The sequence below is a fragment of the Leuresthes tenuis genome, unplaced genomic scaffold, assembly GCF_036924035.1.
Source record: "Leuresthes tenuis unplaced genomic scaffold, fLeuTen1.0.hap1 SCAF_7, whole genome shotgun sequence".
Taxonomy (NCBI): Eukaryota; Metazoa; Chordata; class Actinopteri; order Atheriniformes; family Atherinopsidae; genus Leuresthes; species Leuresthes tenuis.
The window spans coordinates 26,081,001-26,098,253 of NW_027325361.1; the positions used below are offsets into that span (position 1 = coordinate 26,081,001).

Consider the following 17,253-nt stretch of genomic DNA (forward strand, 5'->3'; position numbering starts at 1 on the left):
TATCACATGAAAGGCTTAAAGTTGCCAGCATTGTTGTGGTAAAGAAGCCCTTCTCAAAATGTTATTGATGTACGGTTTTGATTTTTAAAAACTGGTCACTACTTTTCATTCTTCATACAGGAAAACGTGATTTTTAAAAAGTGTGATGAGCTCCAGGTTGCAGCCGAGTATTCTCCAAGCAGTGTCCCCCCTTTCAGTGCTTTCGGATGACAGGATGTCTGATGTGAAAGTGTTACCCACTGGGAGTGGAAATCCACCTCCGCCAAAAGTCATAAATCCCAAGAAGCCTGGGCGTGTAACAAATCAGCTCCAGTATTTGGAGAAGGTGGTGATCAGAGCTTTATGGAGACATCAATATTCATGGCCTTTTCGCCAGCCAGTTGATGCAGTGACACTGTGTCTTCCGGTAAGTAGTATAACTTCTTTTTTTTTTCTCTCAGCATTGCTGCCTGTATCTGAATAGTGTTAGTTTTGTTTTTGACTTTGGATTAGCTGAATCCAACACTTATGGTCTGTTCCATTTGTGTGATCTGGAGGTAAAAGACTTAAGGCAGTATCTTTATCTTTCAGGATTATTATGCAATTATTACACATCCTATGGATCTGAGCACCATTAAGAAGCGACTTCAGAACAGATATTACTGGGAAGCAATTGAATGTATGAAGGACTTCAACACTATGTTCACCAACTGCTATGTGTACAACCGAGTAAGAGAATCCTATTTGTTTTGCTTTACTGTATTTTCTGGTGCTGAAGGATGCTCTGCAGTTTAAACAGAATTGCCACAGAAGTATTTCCATTTTCATTCCACAGCCTGGAGATGACATTGTTCTGATGGCACAGACCCTGGAAAAGCTTTTTTTACAGAAAGTGTCTCAAATGCCTACGGAAGAGTTGGTTACAGCAATCATTGCACAGGGACTAGTGAAGGGGAGGAAGACGACTGCAGGTGCTACTATCCACAAATGTTTCAGTCAGTTTGATTGTTTCTGAAAATGTTTTTTTTGGTAGATCATTTTGCTAACAAAAATCTCCAGCATTGCAGTGGATAATTGTGCAAATTTATTTCAAGCCATTTATTCTTATTTAGCAAGGGGTTTTGCTGGTTAATGTGAGTGTTTTTACTTTACCTCTCATTATGCAGGTGCAGTAAAGCAGAGATCTCTCATGTCAGAGGTTGTTCTCCAGCAGACTGTAACAGTCATCCCTCCTGAGGGGCCTCAGCTCAACTCACCCATCCAACTCTCTGCACAGTCCAACGCAACAGTAAGCATCAGAAAACTTAACTATATATACTCTGAATGTCTTGTTTAAACTGGATGGGATTTAGATGATAAAACATAAGCCGCTTTCTCTCTTTCTCTCTCTCTCTCTCTCACACACACACACACACACACAGTGAAGTTGTGAAATGTTCTATATTCTGGGGCGGTGGAACGTGAGAACACAAATGTCCGCAACATTCACTCCATATATCGGTGGTTTCTGAGCATTTGCAGAAGCTGAGCAAGTGAACTTCTGCGTGAGCTTAATGCTGAGCTGTATGAGATCTTCACTCACTCCTCACTGTTGTTAATACATGCAGTACTTCCATCAACACAGTGAGGAGTCTCATCTGCTATCCTCGCTGTGTAATAAAGACAACGCAGCTCATTTCTGGATCACACGCTGCCTTCTGCACACTCGAGATGCAGAAGGCACAGATCAAACAGTGTGTCCTTTTTCCTGACTATCTGTAGTATTCGTGTGTGAAAACGGCTGTACAGAAAAGCAGTTGTTCTCGGACTCTGGTCTGGCTCATCAGTAAGAAAATGACTTCGCTGGAAGATCTGTTATTTTCTTTGTTCACAATTATTTTTTTTTTTAAATCATGTAATAGTAGTGGCCCAGTGTGGGATGATCTGACCATTCCTTCCATAGTGTGTGCCATGCACAAACCCATTTATTAAATGGAATTAATTAATTCTACAGTTTGAAAATTACTCTATTTATGAGTCGAAGTGGTTGGGTTTTTTTTTTCTTTTTTTAAATGTAACACAATCTTAAAACTGTCATTTCTAAATTTGCTTAGACATTTATTTAATAGACATGAATAGAAGAAAAATTTGATGCCAACAACGACACACTGTAAAACTAATTGGATAGAGACATGTTAACCATTGTCACCCTTCCTTTTGATGACACTCTTTAATTGTTTAGCAACTGAGGAAACTTACTGTGGCAGTTTTTGGACTTCTCAACAGTCCATTGTCATTGTTGTCTGGTTCTCCTCTTCATGATTCTACTGCTTCAATAGAAAGCAACTGGACTTCTTTTCTTGGTCCTTTTAAACATTTCACTTCTCAACTGAGACCTTCTTTCAGTCCATCCATTTGCTATACCTGCTCAATCCAATTTAGGGTCGCGTGGGGGGGCCATCCCAGTTGTCCATAAATAAGTGTTTGGAAATGGATCAGTGTTCATACTGTAGGCACAAACTGGTGATGTTAAGGATTCTGTTTGCTGGGAAAACAAGAACAGTGAATGGGTTTTCTACCTTTGCTTTACTCCTACCCTTTCAAATTATTTGCACAAAATTTTCTTTCAGGTAAAGATGTCAAATCAGATCTTTGTTGCGTTTTTAACCAACCCTTTTTTTATATATATATATAAATGTTTACTTGATATATATATATATATATATATATATTTTTTTTTTTAAAGAAAGATTGATTCTTTGTCCCACTGCATCTAAATATTCAGCTTAAAAAAGGTTTGAAGAGGAAAGCAGACCCTGTGACCCCCGCCACCTCAGTCATCAGCAGCAGCGAGGTTTCCCTTGCTGAGGAACATTCAGCACCATGCACATTGTTCTCCAGGACAGGTAGTGGAAGGGCTATCAAGCCTCCTAAGAAGGACTTGCTGATATTGGAGGACAAGAGGGTCAGACTTCCTGATCAACTCGGGCACTGTGAGGGCATCCTGAAGGAGATGCTCTCAAAGAGGCACTACGCATATGCTTGGCCCTTCTATACGCCAGTCGATGCAGTTGCTTTGGGCTTGCACGACTACCATGACATCATCAAGCAGCCTATGGACCTGAGCACCGTCAGGGTAAAAGAATCTATGCTGATTAATTGGAGCATAAAACATCACATTTTATGTACCGTAAATTCCGGACTATAAACTGCTACTTTTTCTCCAAGCACCGGGGCCTGTAATACGGTGCGGCAAATGTTTTTTTTTGTTTTTTGTTTTTTTTCCATGCCACCAGAAACATTTTGCCTCGTAACATTAGACCAATAAAATTAACAAATAGTTCACAATGGTCCGAAATTGTACGATAAATCAAAGACACTTGCATTACTAAATTGTTGTAAATCGTTCATTTGTACTCAACCTCAACATGGAAAACAAACGAAGAAATGCATATGATGCAGTTTTTAAATTAAAGGCGAGCAATCTGAGATTGTGAGACTGAAGTGAGTAACAAAGTTGAGAGGCTGTTCAATTCGGATGCTGTAGAAGATGACTTAGATGGTTTGAGTGCGCAGAAGGAAGATGAAGAAGGCGATCAATGACTTTTCCTGGTAGGCTCATTTTTTTAAAAAAAATTTTAAAACCAGCCGTGGTACAGGCACTGTTTGGGGGGGGTCATTTGCTTTTGTATTTGTTTATGTTACCGTACGCATTTAATTAAAAGTTTAGAAATCCTCTTGTGTAACATCTTTCTGTGTAAATATCTCGTATTACAATGTGGACGTCCACGGCCTATAATCCGGTGTGATCTATAAAAGTACAAAATTAATTTTCTTTTTAAAATTAGAGGGTGCGACTTATATTCAGGTACGCTCCATAGTCCGGAATTTACGATAAACGCTTCGTCTTTTGTTTTTGTTTTTTGTTTGACACAAGTTATTTCTTTAGAAAAAAATGGATCAACGAGAGTATGCACACGCAAAGGAATTTGCTGCTGATGTCCGACTGATGTTCTCCAACTGCTACAGATACAATCCACCAGCACACGAGGTTGTCTATATGGCAAGAAAGCTCCAGGTATTTCTTTTAAAATGGGAGCATGTACTGAAACGTGTGCTGCTTACATGCACATTTGCCTGTTAGTAAACTGCTCCTTTGCATCTCTCACATATTTCTTTGGCTTTCTGGCTCACTACTGCCAACAGCTGTTATCAATGGAGCAGGAAGCACGTTGACAGGTTGCAATTAATTCTACAAAAATATTTGTGTTGGTAACAACAGGAAGTTTTTGAAGACCGTTATCAGAAAGTTCCCCAAGAACTAGAGGGATGCTCCATGTCTCGTCAGCGACTTGACAAGGATAGGAAAGGAAATGGGGTTGGAAGTATCTCAACCTCGGCGAGTTCTGAGAGTGAAAGCTCCTCTGATTCGGAGTGTTCATCAGAGGTGGTTGCTTTGCAGCTGGCTCATCTAGAGGAAAGGGTAGTTATCATACGGTGGCAAAAATGCAAGTGGTTTTCAGGTGTTTATTGCATTTTACTAAACTGTCTTTTTAATGGCTGGCTTTTCAGTTGAAAGCTGTCAGTGATCAGCTGACTAGACTTACTCAGGAGCCTCTTATGAAAACAAAGAAGAAAGGAAAGCTGAAAAAGGAAAAGCGCACAAAAGAAAAGGATATCGCTCGACTAAAGAACATGTCTGCAAAATATAAATCTATTGTCGAAAAGCTCGCAAACAGCAAGAGCTCTTCTTTGTAAGTGAGCCCCATATGATTACATAATCTGACATTTAATGCTTGAGAGATCTAGTGTTGAACTGTATCCAAAATGTGCTCAGCATGATTTTAGATGTTTGTTATGTGCATTAAGGCTTGGAGGCAGAATTCAGAATCTCAGCATACCTGTTAAGTGTCAGAATGAGCTTCCATCGGTACCAATGACTTACGAAGAAAAGAAGCAGTTAAAATTGGACATCAACAAGCTCTCTGGTGACAAACTGGGTGAGTTGGTGAGCATCATTCAAAACAGGGAATCATGTCTGCGAAATTCTGCTCCCGAGGAGGTTGAAGTGGATTTTGAAATACTCAAGACTTCCACCCTGAGAGCTCTGCAGAGGTTTGTTGCAACCTGTCTAAAGAAATGCAACAAGAGTGGAAATGGTGAGTACATCTCAGGCCTCATTATGATTTCTTTCAAATGAAAGCTTATTTTCTGAATGATAATGTATAGTTATAATCTACACTGTTCCTTAGGAAAGAAAGTGAAGCCCAAAGAAGGAGTACAGACGGAGAAACTCAAGGATGATGGGAAGCTATTAGTTCTCAGCAGTGACTTGCTTAAGAAAAAAAAGCCACCTGGTAAGAGCAGGATTTAATTTGGTGTTTTCAAAATTACGCTTCTGTATGCAAGGCACTGGGTTCTAAAATGACTTTATTTTTGTTTTTTCCATAAATGGCTGAAGTTATGGCGTCTCCTGACCGCAGCTGCCAGCCACACCTCAGTGAGAGCAGCAGCAGCTCATCATCCAGTTCTGGCAGCAGCTGCAGCAGTGCTAGTAATACACAGTCTAGTGCTTCTGATAGCAGTGATTCTGAATCAGGTTAGCTGCTCCCCTCAGCCTCCTTCCCCTCACCTCTGTTCACCCTTCACTGCCGTGGTGCCTTTCTGCCACATTGCACACCCTGGTTTTTCTTGGTTGCACACTAAATATTAAATGGTTTGTTTTATGCATTTGTGAGGTGTTTGCTCTATTTATTTCGCACACACTTGAGACTGAAGCAAGTGTAGTAACATCAGTTAGGATTGACATTTTAGTAGTTGAATTATGTTATTGTACAGCTTTCACTGTTCAGCATCACCGAACAAGGCTTACTGGAATTTCACTGGCTGATTCTGGAACTCTGCTTTGATATGTTCCAGCGCTATTGGTGCTATCAAGCATCTTTAGTATAATATTTTTTTTTTTTTTTTTTTGGATGGTCTCTGTAGACAAACAGGCTAGTATCATACAGCTCTGGGAAACCGTAGACTGCAATGATTAATTTCTCCTCCATTGTTTTCCTCTCTTTCTACCTTTTTCCACCTTTTTTTTTCCCCCACTTTCGGGAAATCCAGATTGGCCCACAATTGGCTCTTGCCACCACACCACTGCTCATTTGCATAAAGTTGAGCCTCGCTCAACTTTCAACACGCTGCTCGCAACGCTCATGACGCGTCACTCACATCGCGTCACTCACAATGGCGGTCGCTCATCGTCGCCAGCATACATTGAACATGAATGGCAGCTGGCAGTCGCTCAAGTCACTTTTGGTGTGAGCTCCCTATAAGCGACTGCAGGCGACATGACCACAGGTGATTTTCATACTTTTGGTGTGAGCGCCCAGTCAGTGTGCTGAGACTTGAGCTCTATTATAGCAATGCATTTCTTTTTCCATGATAGAATATAACTAAATATAATTCAATAAGATGAGATCAAATGAAAGGTTGACAAAGTTTAATGTACAAATAATCTGAATAAAGTTTGGTCTATAGAAATTAAGTTTGGTGGTTAGACTCTGAGGCCAGGATTGTATATGCTGGTGTTGGGCTTCTGATGAGCCTCCATTTTGGGGAAAGTGGAGTTGGGGATGAGTTGGGTTGCACTAGTTGAAAAGGACTGAAAAAATACTAATTGGTAAGAAATTATGTCATGATTAATGTGGAAGGTGTGACAGTGTGGGGAAGGAAGGAATGGCTCAGGCATCAGTGGGAAAGGAAGTAGCGGCAGGGCATCAGTGGTAAGAAAGAGTGCATTAACTTTCACCAAAGCTTTATCTCTGATATATACTAACAAATGTTAACGTATCACAAAATTTGCCTGATATTCTTCAAAGCCGGCATGTATCATTAGACATTATTTTCTTGTCTTTTAAACAAATTGACGTATCAGATGTTCCCATGTTTGTAATGGGGAAGATCAAAGTACACTGGTTTCTGCTGTATATAAAATCATGGATGCTATCACTAAACAAAATGAAGTGAACAGTCCTATCAATAAAACGCCTAATCAAATGTTTAGATCATAATGTTGTTGTGTCTTTAGGCAGTAAGACACTAACAACATTTTAACACCATACGACCATCTTTACACGATACTTTGATCCTCACATTTACTGCAGATTGAAACAGTTTTTCGTTGACGTCATTCTGTGGATAATGGTTCTATAGAGAGTTCTCCTAATGTGATTCTTTTGGAAGTTAGTTGGCACCTCGTGGCTGTTTCAGAAACATGCCTCACTTTAAAGCTCAATGGCTGCCCTGTTGGCAAAATTTTGAATTTGAATTATTTAATTTAACCACTTTATTAAAATAAAAATATTTTCTGTTCAGAGGTGTACCTCAGGCGCAGCAGTGGAAAAATGTTTAGTTTTGTGGACTTGACTGGCAAACAAAAACCAGCAAGACAGACCAATTTGTTAATTTAGCCAATTTTCAGTAAATGATCTGTTCAGCTACCCAGTGGAAATGAACAAGGAAGAAATAAATTCCCCCTGAAGGCAATTATTATAAGAATCACATGGAAATTAACCTTATTGTGTTAGTGTGTTGCAATACATTGATGTGAACTTAAACTGTTGGGATGTGTAACAGGAACTCTGTGTTGCCTGATCTCTTCTGGACTATTGAATGGCCATGTCTGGTCCAATATTTTGAAACGCATGAATATATATTTTTAGAATATTTTGCTATAAGCTATTACTCATTAAATTTTTAAAAAATCTAGTAAATAGCTGATAACCATAAAATCGTATAATCCAAAACTTCATTTAACAATTTGAATGAAGTAATCATTATTTATCAGTATTTTTTATTTTTATATTTTTATTTTTCCCCTGGAACCATTTTTTCCATTTTTCATTTGGATTTGAACTGTTTTAGGATGAAATGTCTGACGCCCATCTCTGTGACTATGAATCATCAATGTGCATTTTTTTTCAGTGCCCGACACGAAGAAGCAGAAATCAAAAGACTCTTTCCGAAATGTTAACAAAAAGGTAAAATCATTTACTATTTGCTTTAAGTAATGAACACATGCTTATAAACTAGATCGCTTAAATCTTTTCACCGCAAATTAAAGGTGGCTCACAATGCCAGCAGCAAGCAGAAGTCAGAGACTAAAGATCTGACTAAGGCCTCAGACCCGACCTGTCAGTCTCTTCCTCCAGGGAAGTCCATCGTAACAGAAAGTGAATACCAGCATAATGCAGACCAGAACTCAGATGAGCTGATTTTATCCCCTCCAGGTAATCTTTGTTTCCTTGAGCTTTGCCAGTTTTTATTCAATTAAAAAATAAATAAATAAAAACTCCACAAGATTGCTGATTCCTCAGCGCTGATAGTGGATACACATCACACATAGTGCAGCAGCATACAGTGACCTTCCTTTCTTCCTCCTGTTTATTTAATAGGGCTGACAAAGGATATTGTAACTCCCACTGCTGCTGGATTATGGTGTAAAGTTCTGCTGCTTCTTTTCACTTTTAGCAATTTTTTTTTTTGGCGCATTAGCTCCTGCATATTTTTGCTAATGTTTAATGTATCTATGACTTGTGTAAGGATGGTATGTTATTTACTATTTCACAGATTTGTCTGCCCTTTTATCCCCCATGGCCTCCCCTGGGGTTTTGCCAGATTGGGCTACAGCAAGATTTGAGGTAACTGAAACAAAATAAAATCCCACACAGTGTCAGTTTTATTTATTTATTTTTTACTAAGGTTTTTGTCAAATGATTACACAAAGCATAAAATGGCACTGATATGTTGATGATCAGGAGCCTGGAAAGTGTTTGTTGTTTCTTCAACACAGGTCATAAAAGCATGAACCTCTATACCTATTGACTTGAAATATTTAAGATTAGCTTTTTTATTTAGACAAAAGCAGGCTGATTATTGTGTCGTTTTTGGCAAAGTCCTGCTTTCACATTAGATATATCATTAAATTTCAATCTTCAGTTTAACTTGATTCAAATTTGTTAAACGTCTACAGGAACTTAAAAAAGAAAAGGCTCTGCCTTGAGCCTTTTGTATTTCTGTACAAGGTACAGTGTAGATTAGACTAGAAGAATTAAGTCTGCTGACGTGTCACATTTACCCCACAGTTGACGCTGGAGTGCCTGCATTTAATGACAGCCAAGAGGGGTCTGGGTTCGTAACGTCCTCGGGGCAAGATGGGGTTTAGGTTTGTTGGACAGCTACACCAGTAAAGTGAATGCTAAAAAGCTTCAACCCCAGTGTAGGGAGCAATTTGACAGCCTGTTGGGGAGAGTTGTACTGAGAACAAACTTTCAGGCAACCAATCATGTCTGAGATGGATGATTTGTTGAGATCTGTTAGATTCCTTCAGATTAAATTTGTTTTAATTGGCAGAGAATGCAAAATGCAATGCGTTCGGCTGGGTGCAGTACAGACCTGTCAGGCTACACATGAATGGGTTTGAAAGCCAAGTGGACCTACTGTATCCTAAAAGCCTAATGATAATCATGAGAAATGGTTCTTTAGAGGAACTTCCAGGATTAAACACTAAATCTCCCCTTTCAGCAGGGCCCAGTGCTATCCCCACTCAGAGAGAGCCCACTGCAATCTAAAGATGAGACGAGCTGCAGTAAGTGACATAAACACTTTGTGTAACGTCATCATTTTAAGTATACTAATACTTTGCACTTTTGAACATCTATTTTCAAAAGTGATAAGGCCAGATTTCAGATGTGCCGAGGATTTTCCAGACAGTCAGGTGATCAGCGTGCCTCACACTGAGAGTAAATCTGCTGAAGAGGAAAAAACCCAAATTCCTAAAAAGGTTGGAGTTTTTCAACTGAAGCCCGTTTTGTTTTTATCCTCTATTGACAACATAATCAGAAAATGCAGCTTTAAAGTTTAGCCTTGTCTGTGCCCCCATGGATAGTAGTGAAATGCTGTGATATGTCATTCTTAGGACATTTTTCTGAAAAATGCTGAGTCTTGGGCGAGATTGGTGAAACAGTCGATCACCCCAGCTGTAATCAAGTCCTCCAAAGAGAGCTTCCAGCAGTTCCGTAAGGCTGCTATGGAAAAGGAGGAACGTGAGAAAGCACTGAAGAGGAAACCAATGGATGAAAACAAGGAGGAAACTCCAGAGAAAAGCAGGTGTTCAGGAAGAAACTAAAATTGCTTTAAATCTGCCTCTGAATGTCAATTAATTCGCTTCACCTAAAATTATGTTTATGTATTTAGTAGACGCTTTTATCCAAAGCGACGTACAAATGAAGATATAAAAGCTTTATAAAAAGCTAACAATAAACTACATAGAAGGAACCCACTAGTCCGACTCTGTCAGAGGTGACAGAGTAGAGATAGGGTGCAGGCATAGAAAGATAAAGTGCAAAGATAGAGGGGGTAGGTAAGTGCTAGGATAGGAGGTGCTCTCTGAAGAGCTGGGTTTTCAAGAGTTTCTTGAAGATGGACAGGGACGCCCCTGTTCTGGTAGCGCTCGGTAGGTCATTCCACCATTGTGGGACGACACATGACAAGAGTTTGGGTTGTCTTAGGCGTGGTGTAGGAGCTGCTAGACGACAATCCTGGGACGAACGGAGGGACCAAGTTGTGACATAAGCCTTTGCAAGAGCATTCAAGTAGATGGGAGCCGTTCCATTAAGCACTTTGTAGGCTAACATCAGTGACTTGAATTTGATGCGGGCGGCTAAGGGTAGCCAGTGGAATTCAATGAACAGAGGGGTGACGTGTGTTCTTTTAGGCTGATCGAAGACCAGACACGCCACCGCGTTCTGGACCACCTGCAAAGGTTTCATAGTACAGGCTGGGAGACCAGTTAGGAGAGCATTGCAGTCGTCAATTATTGTGGTCAGTCATTTATGGTCAATCATTTTCGGCCATGTGGATTTTCACATTCCTGGAACCACAGACCCAAGACAATTTTTAGCTCTTTTGAATCTCTGATTCAGTTTCTCTCTGAATTCTATGGGGTTTTTTTTATTGGGTGTTTTTTTTTTTTCTTTTTTTTGGTCATACTTAGTGCTGAGTACAGATAAAATCATTGTAGTGAATGACTTCACCCTTCATGTAGATGTTGAAAATGACAGCCTAAATGTTAATTTGAATTCTATATTAGATTCTATTGGATTTTCTCAGTATTCAGACTAAGTCACTCTCTTAATCAAAACCCTTGATCTTGTGCTGACTTATGGCATTGGGAGTTAACAGTTAATAGTATTCCCTCAAAACCCTGTCTTGTCTGACCATTTATTGATAACCTTTGAGTTTACATTACTTACAGCTTCTGCGAGGAAATTTATATATAGAAAATGTCTATCAGAGAATGCTGTAACCAGATTTAAAGAGTTCATTCCGTCACATTATTTTCTTCTCTGCCATGGGCAAATATTACAGAAGACGACTACATACATTTTATTCTAGAAAACTTTGACTCTTTGTTGACAGCACTGCAGTTTCAATGCGTACAACACTGGACAATGTTGCACCTCTGAAAAGGAAGGTAATCAGTCAGAGGTTGGCTCCTTGATATAATTAACAGCTGCATGCTTTAAAGCAGACTGCAAGAAAGCTGAGAGAAAATGGCTTTCCTCTAATTTAGAAGAGTCTCAATTAGTCTGGAAAGATAGTTTAATAACATAAGAAAGCCCTTCATAAAGCTAGAACTGTTTATTATTCACCATTAATTGAAGAGAATAAGAGCAATCCCAGGTTTCTTTTCAGCACTGTAGCCAGACTGACAAAGAGTCCGAGCTCTGTTGAGCCATGTATTCCTTTAACTCTCGGTAGTAATTCTAAAGAAGTATCTTTACAATTTGATTTGTATTTAGACGGTTTCAGTCCAGTTGATCTCTCTGAGCTAACAGAGAACATTGATTTAAACAGAACAGACACTCTATCTTCTAAACCATCAATTTGTATTTTAGACCCAATCCCATCTAGACTGGTCAAGGAGATTTTTCCCTTAATCGACACTTCCATATTGGATTTGATCAATCTGTCTTTATTGACAGGATTTGTACCTCAGACTTTTAAGGTTGCTGTAATTAAACTTGTTGATTCAGAAGTGTTAGCTGATTATTGACCTAGATCCAGTCTTTCTTTTTCGTCTTAAGTTCTTGAAAAAATAGTTGCAGTTCAACTTTGAGATCATTTACATAGAAATAATCTGTTTGAAGAGTTTCAGTCAGGATTCAGAGTGCATCATAGCACAGAAACAGCACTTGTGAAAGTTACCAATGATCTCCTCTTAGCCTCTGATAGCGGACTTGTGTCTGTGCTTGTCCTGTTGGATCTCAGTGCTGCATTTGATATAATCGATCATAGCATTCTGTTACAGAGACACCTTTACTCACTTTGCTCTTTTTTTCTTTTTTTAAACTTTATTTTTATTCCCTCGTTATATACATTTGACATTATTGTTGTCATAAACTTGTTTTTCTCTGTTTCAGCATGTATCCTTTGAATGGTGTTACAGTGTTTGTTGTCCCCTCTATTCTGTCTTATCAAACCCCAGCTGGTCGAGCTGGATGGCCACCCTTCCTGAGTCTGGTTCTGCCAGAGGTTTCTTCCTGTTAAAAGGGAGTCATTTCTCTCCACAGTTGCCTCGTCCATGCTCAGGACTGAAGAGAAGTTTTGGTGCAATCTTTTGGTTTCTGTAGTTAGGAAATTGTTTTTGAATTGGATTATGATTACAATGAATTGGACTGTATCATTGAAGTTCCTTGAGATTTTGTTGTGATTTGGCACTATATAAATAAACTGAATTAAATTTAAACTCTGGCTGAACTTTGTCTTTCAGCCTGCTCTTATCGCAGTATTCTCAAAAATCTAATTTAAAACAAGCAAACTCCAAATAACTGAAATCTCTTCTTTCTAGGCTTTTGGGCCCTTGTAAAGCAGAACAGACTCCACAGCCTGTTAAAGAGTGTTTCGATTTGCTCGCAAGCATTTGCTCAGAGCCTGCCTTTGATGCTCCCAGTCATCTTGAGCACCAAAAGTCTCCCAGTGACGCACAACTTCCAAACCCACAGTCCTATGTGGACAGAGAAAGAGAGCTAGCCCGCAGAAAAGAGCAAGAACGTCGCAGGCGTGAGGCTGTGAGTTCCCTCACCTCTTTAAGTGAAAAATTTCTAATCATTTGTTCAAGTGCTTGTATAAATGGTATTTTTTAACAACTGTTGTGTCCTCTTTTTCTTGCAGATGTCTGGTATTGACATGACTTTGCAGCGGGACATCATGACTACATTTGAGCTTAATCTGGACTAAAAGTCAGCCGCGATGTACCTGGGAAATGGCTTCTGTTAGTCTCCATTTAATAATTTGAGATGTTGTTTCTGTCCAGGACACCGAAGATAACTTGTGTGTTGTTGAGATGAAAATAAATCAATAAAAAAGAAAACAAGGGGAGGGGAGGGGAAAGTAAATGGAATACAAGTGGGTTCATCCCCTAATTTGATCCATGTCTGCACTATAGCACTCTTGAATTTGTCATGATTGATTTAAAGCACTGCCATAATTGACACTTGCATTTCCTACTTTTTTCCTATACACACACACACACACACATATTTTAATGGCTAATTTAATAAGGGATGGTTCCAATTGCCAGGTGAAGTCATGCACCCACTGTTAACGGTGCTACGTAGTGCCACCTTGTTGTCTTGGTTTTGGGAATGTGCAGTGTTCAGCTCTTCTATCTCTTGCGGTGAATTCTTCCCACTAGTTTTCAGTTAATCCGGGCTCCAAAATGCACAACATGCTGACAAGACGCTGGACATCAGTCACATTTGTGCGTCCTGTATTTTCTTTTAAGGAAAAAAAAAAAAAAAAACATTCACACACAAGGGTAACATTATGTTGTCCATGAACAGGTATTTAGTTTCTATTATGGGACTGACTAACTCTTGTTTCATATTTTGACTACTTGAAAATATCAGACTCTGTTAATTGTCCATTCACTCCACTTTGTTGCTTTGTTATAGTTCTGGCGGTTCCAGAGTTGTTTTGGGCATTAGTAGCATATCCAGTATGCTACATTTGTATATGTTTATATAGATACTTTTTTTTTTTTTAATGAAGTAATAAAAGATATTTTCACTAAATGATCAGCATCACTTTGTTGTTAGACCATGTTGTGTATCAGTGTAGTGTAACCCATTGGATACAAGTTGCATATTTTCTAATCTTAACAATTTTCCTTCATTTCACATTACAGGAAAGTTAACATTGATCACCTGCGTTTTAGGCTTAACGTATCATTCATTTGAGATAAGCTTCATCCAGCTCCCCACTGAGGTCGACTGGATGCCCGGCTTTTTCAAGAGCTTTCCTTCAGCTGCTGTAAAATTTCAAAAATATATTAAATCCTGTTGATTCCTTTGAGTCATCAAAGTTCAGGTAACTAAATAGACATTCATTACACTAATCCTACACACTCATGTAATTTTAACTCGACTGCATTAAGTAACATCAACTGAACAACTCCTTGTAGTTCTAACTTAAGTTATTTGAATAAGCAGTATTTAAATTGTTTTCATAGTATCAAACTAGTGAATTTATGTTGGACTTAATAAACCAACATAAATGCCACTACATCAATCCGTTGCTTTGCATCCTCCGACAGATTGTCTGGTGGTCTATGCCGAACAGCTCCGCTATTTCCTTTATTTTTAAACCATTAAATAAATAGCTTTCAATGGACTCGAACGGGATGTTGATGGTTGGTCGTCCTCGTCCCATTTGAGGCTCCACAGCATCCAGCCTTTCCAGGACTGAACAGAGGTTTACTATGGCAACCTCAATAATGTGTAAATCTGTGACGGCAGAGTATGCAGCCAAGCTCTATGACTTGTTCTACTCGGCCACAGGCATCAGACCCAGATGTATTATTAGATTCTACCTGCATTTCTGCAAATGCATTTTAATTTTAATTATGATCACAATTCGCTTCCATACTTTATTTCGGACTCGCCCATTAAATCCTGACACAGAAATGTTGAAACACAGTTTGTGAAGCCTAGCTCCACAATTCCAATCTAAATGGCTGAAATGCTTTTTACACATTGTTGAGAAATACATCTATGACATATTTAATGTGTTTAGAAGAAAATGATTGAATTCACTTTACGCGGTCCTTAAAAATAATTGCGTCCTCCCTGTCACATCAGTGTTGTAGGGGTAAAAATACCAAATCAGTGCACATTTATGTAAAATTAACATGAAGGAAAAAAAATATAATTCCACTACATGTTGCTAATTTGTTTCTCATTCTCCTTGCTGCAACTCTCATATTCACTCAGTATCCATTTCACACCTTGATCCCTTCTGTAACTGGCAAATTCAAACTTCTCATTTGTATTTTTTTATGTTTGTTATTTCCTCTTCCTTTTGTAAACACTTTAACTCTGTTCAACGTTTAGTGCATCTGATTCACTCAGAACATCCACTACAAATAGTTCAACAAGTTCAAAAATGAGTTTTTTGCCATATGATTTGGGATGCAATCTGTCCTCCAAGTTTCTTGTGACACTCAACACTTCTCTAAAATGTTCCCTCGATAAGTTTGTTCTTTAGCACTTGGACCTTGAGAGTTGAGAGTTTGTTGCCAACTAGTTCCATCAGAAGTTTTTGGACAAATAGTCCTTGAGTTATATAATAGTTATATAAGTTATATAATACATCACATTATCAGTTTCTGAAAAGAAATTGCAATAGAAACCAAAAACTATAATACTTAATATGTACTCTTTTATGATATCTTCAGGGTCCTCATTGAGGTAAACCATGAATGCTTTCAGTACACAGGCTCTTCTTGTTTCAACAGCATCATTCTACAGCAGAGAATATGGGAAAGGTGTAAAGGGGTTTAAAAGGGTTATATTGTCATGGCACTTGTGCAGCAATTATCACTACAGATAATCACTGTTCAACCACTCCAACTAGTCAGGCTACTAATTTTATTTTTTTAATTTTTTTTTACAATTCGTTAATTTAATGTTCAGGCAGCTTTATGTATTTGTGGCATGTGCATTTATTTGAGTTACATGAATACAGTAAACAAAACATGTTTATCACAATATGCTTGGTGCACATTCTTGGTTTTGGAGTGAATGGAGCAACTTATAAAGTCTGCTGTTTGTATATTAGCACCACACTGCATGGAACTTACACAGATCTGCAGGTAAGCCTATAAATGTGTGGAGTAAGGTATGCACCAATATACTGGTGAACAGTTTACATTAAATAAAAACTACCTTATCCAAGTTTGGCATGATGTTTATTATTTTACGTCCTGCTGCTCCTCCCTTCCTCTTGAAGATTGTCATCAGCTGTGTAGAGTGATGATCCAGCTGTTGCATGAATTTTGATATTATAGTTTCGTTTTTTTTTTTAAGATGGCTATTAACATGAGTTAAAAATCATTTCAGTGAAGCAATGTGGCTATTTGAACAATGGTGGCAGCTAAATGTTGTGCAGTCTATTGATGTTTGAGAGGTCTGATCTAAATGTGATCTACACAGGTGACTTCGGAGTGCATTCCAAGTTCTAAATGTGCACGAGCAATTTGAATATGTGCATGGATAAGGGTGTTTACACCCAAAAGGGCCAAGCTTTAACCTATAGTGCTTCAATAACTGATATCGTGTGGTTTCTTCTGCAGCACACTCTTTACACTTCCACATTCATTATATTGAAAATGAAACACCACCAAACCAAAAACCCATTTACAGCATTAGCTTTGTAGATCTGTAAATTAAAGGGTCAGTGTGGGAGCATTACATCATAATACTTGCCACTAATGAAGAGCCACAAATAAAGACTGCCCAGAGATCAAGCTCAGAAATGCATGGAAGACCTGTAATATATAGATACAGTCCATTTAATATCTATCATCAGACTTATAAGAAAATAGTTATAGCTTGAAAATGCTGATAGCAGTACTGTCAGATTATACGTCTGAAGAAGTATTCACTCAAGACTGATCTGACTAATCCATCCATCTATGTTTATTTTAAAGATCTACACTTCATTTATTTCAGTTAGTCACCTCATTGGTTAGTCACCTTTATATTAAGAAATAAAAAACATAATATAGCTTAGCCCCTTCACTGTATTTGACCCCTGTGGTGCTGCTGTAGGTCAGAGGGGAATAAACCAAGCAGAATAGGCCTTTTGCATTTTTTGAGGTAACCGTTACTTTTCATGGTTGGTTTTAAACTGCACCTGCCTGATGTCACCACACCCTACACGCTGAAGCTTTAACCTGTA

General features: G+C 38.6%; 1 protein-coding gene across 1 annotated transcript; it reads left to right on the forward strand.

Moving 5' to 3' along the window:
* The first annotated feature begins 214 nt into the window (after positions 1-214).
* brdt (bromodomain, testis-specific) lies at positions 215-13,251 on the forward strand. The gene is made up of 19 exons (XM_072388755.1): positions 215-406; positions 571-708; positions 815-950; positions 1,146-1,267; positions 2,744-3,094; positions 3,908-4,036; positions 4,241-4,441; positions 4,531-4,712; positions 4,828-5,117; positions 5,211-5,321; positions 5,420-5,557; positions 7,936-7,991; positions 8,075-8,240; positions 8,581-8,651; positions 9,535-9,598; positions 9,681-9,793; positions 9,929-10,119; positions 12,863-13,082; positions 13,186-13,251. The coding sequence occupies exons 1-19, from the start codon at positions 215-217 to the stop codon at positions 13,249-13,251; spliced, it is 2,937 nt and encodes a 978-aa protein (XP_072244856.1).
* Positions 13,252-17,253: the final 4,002 nt, after the last annotated feature.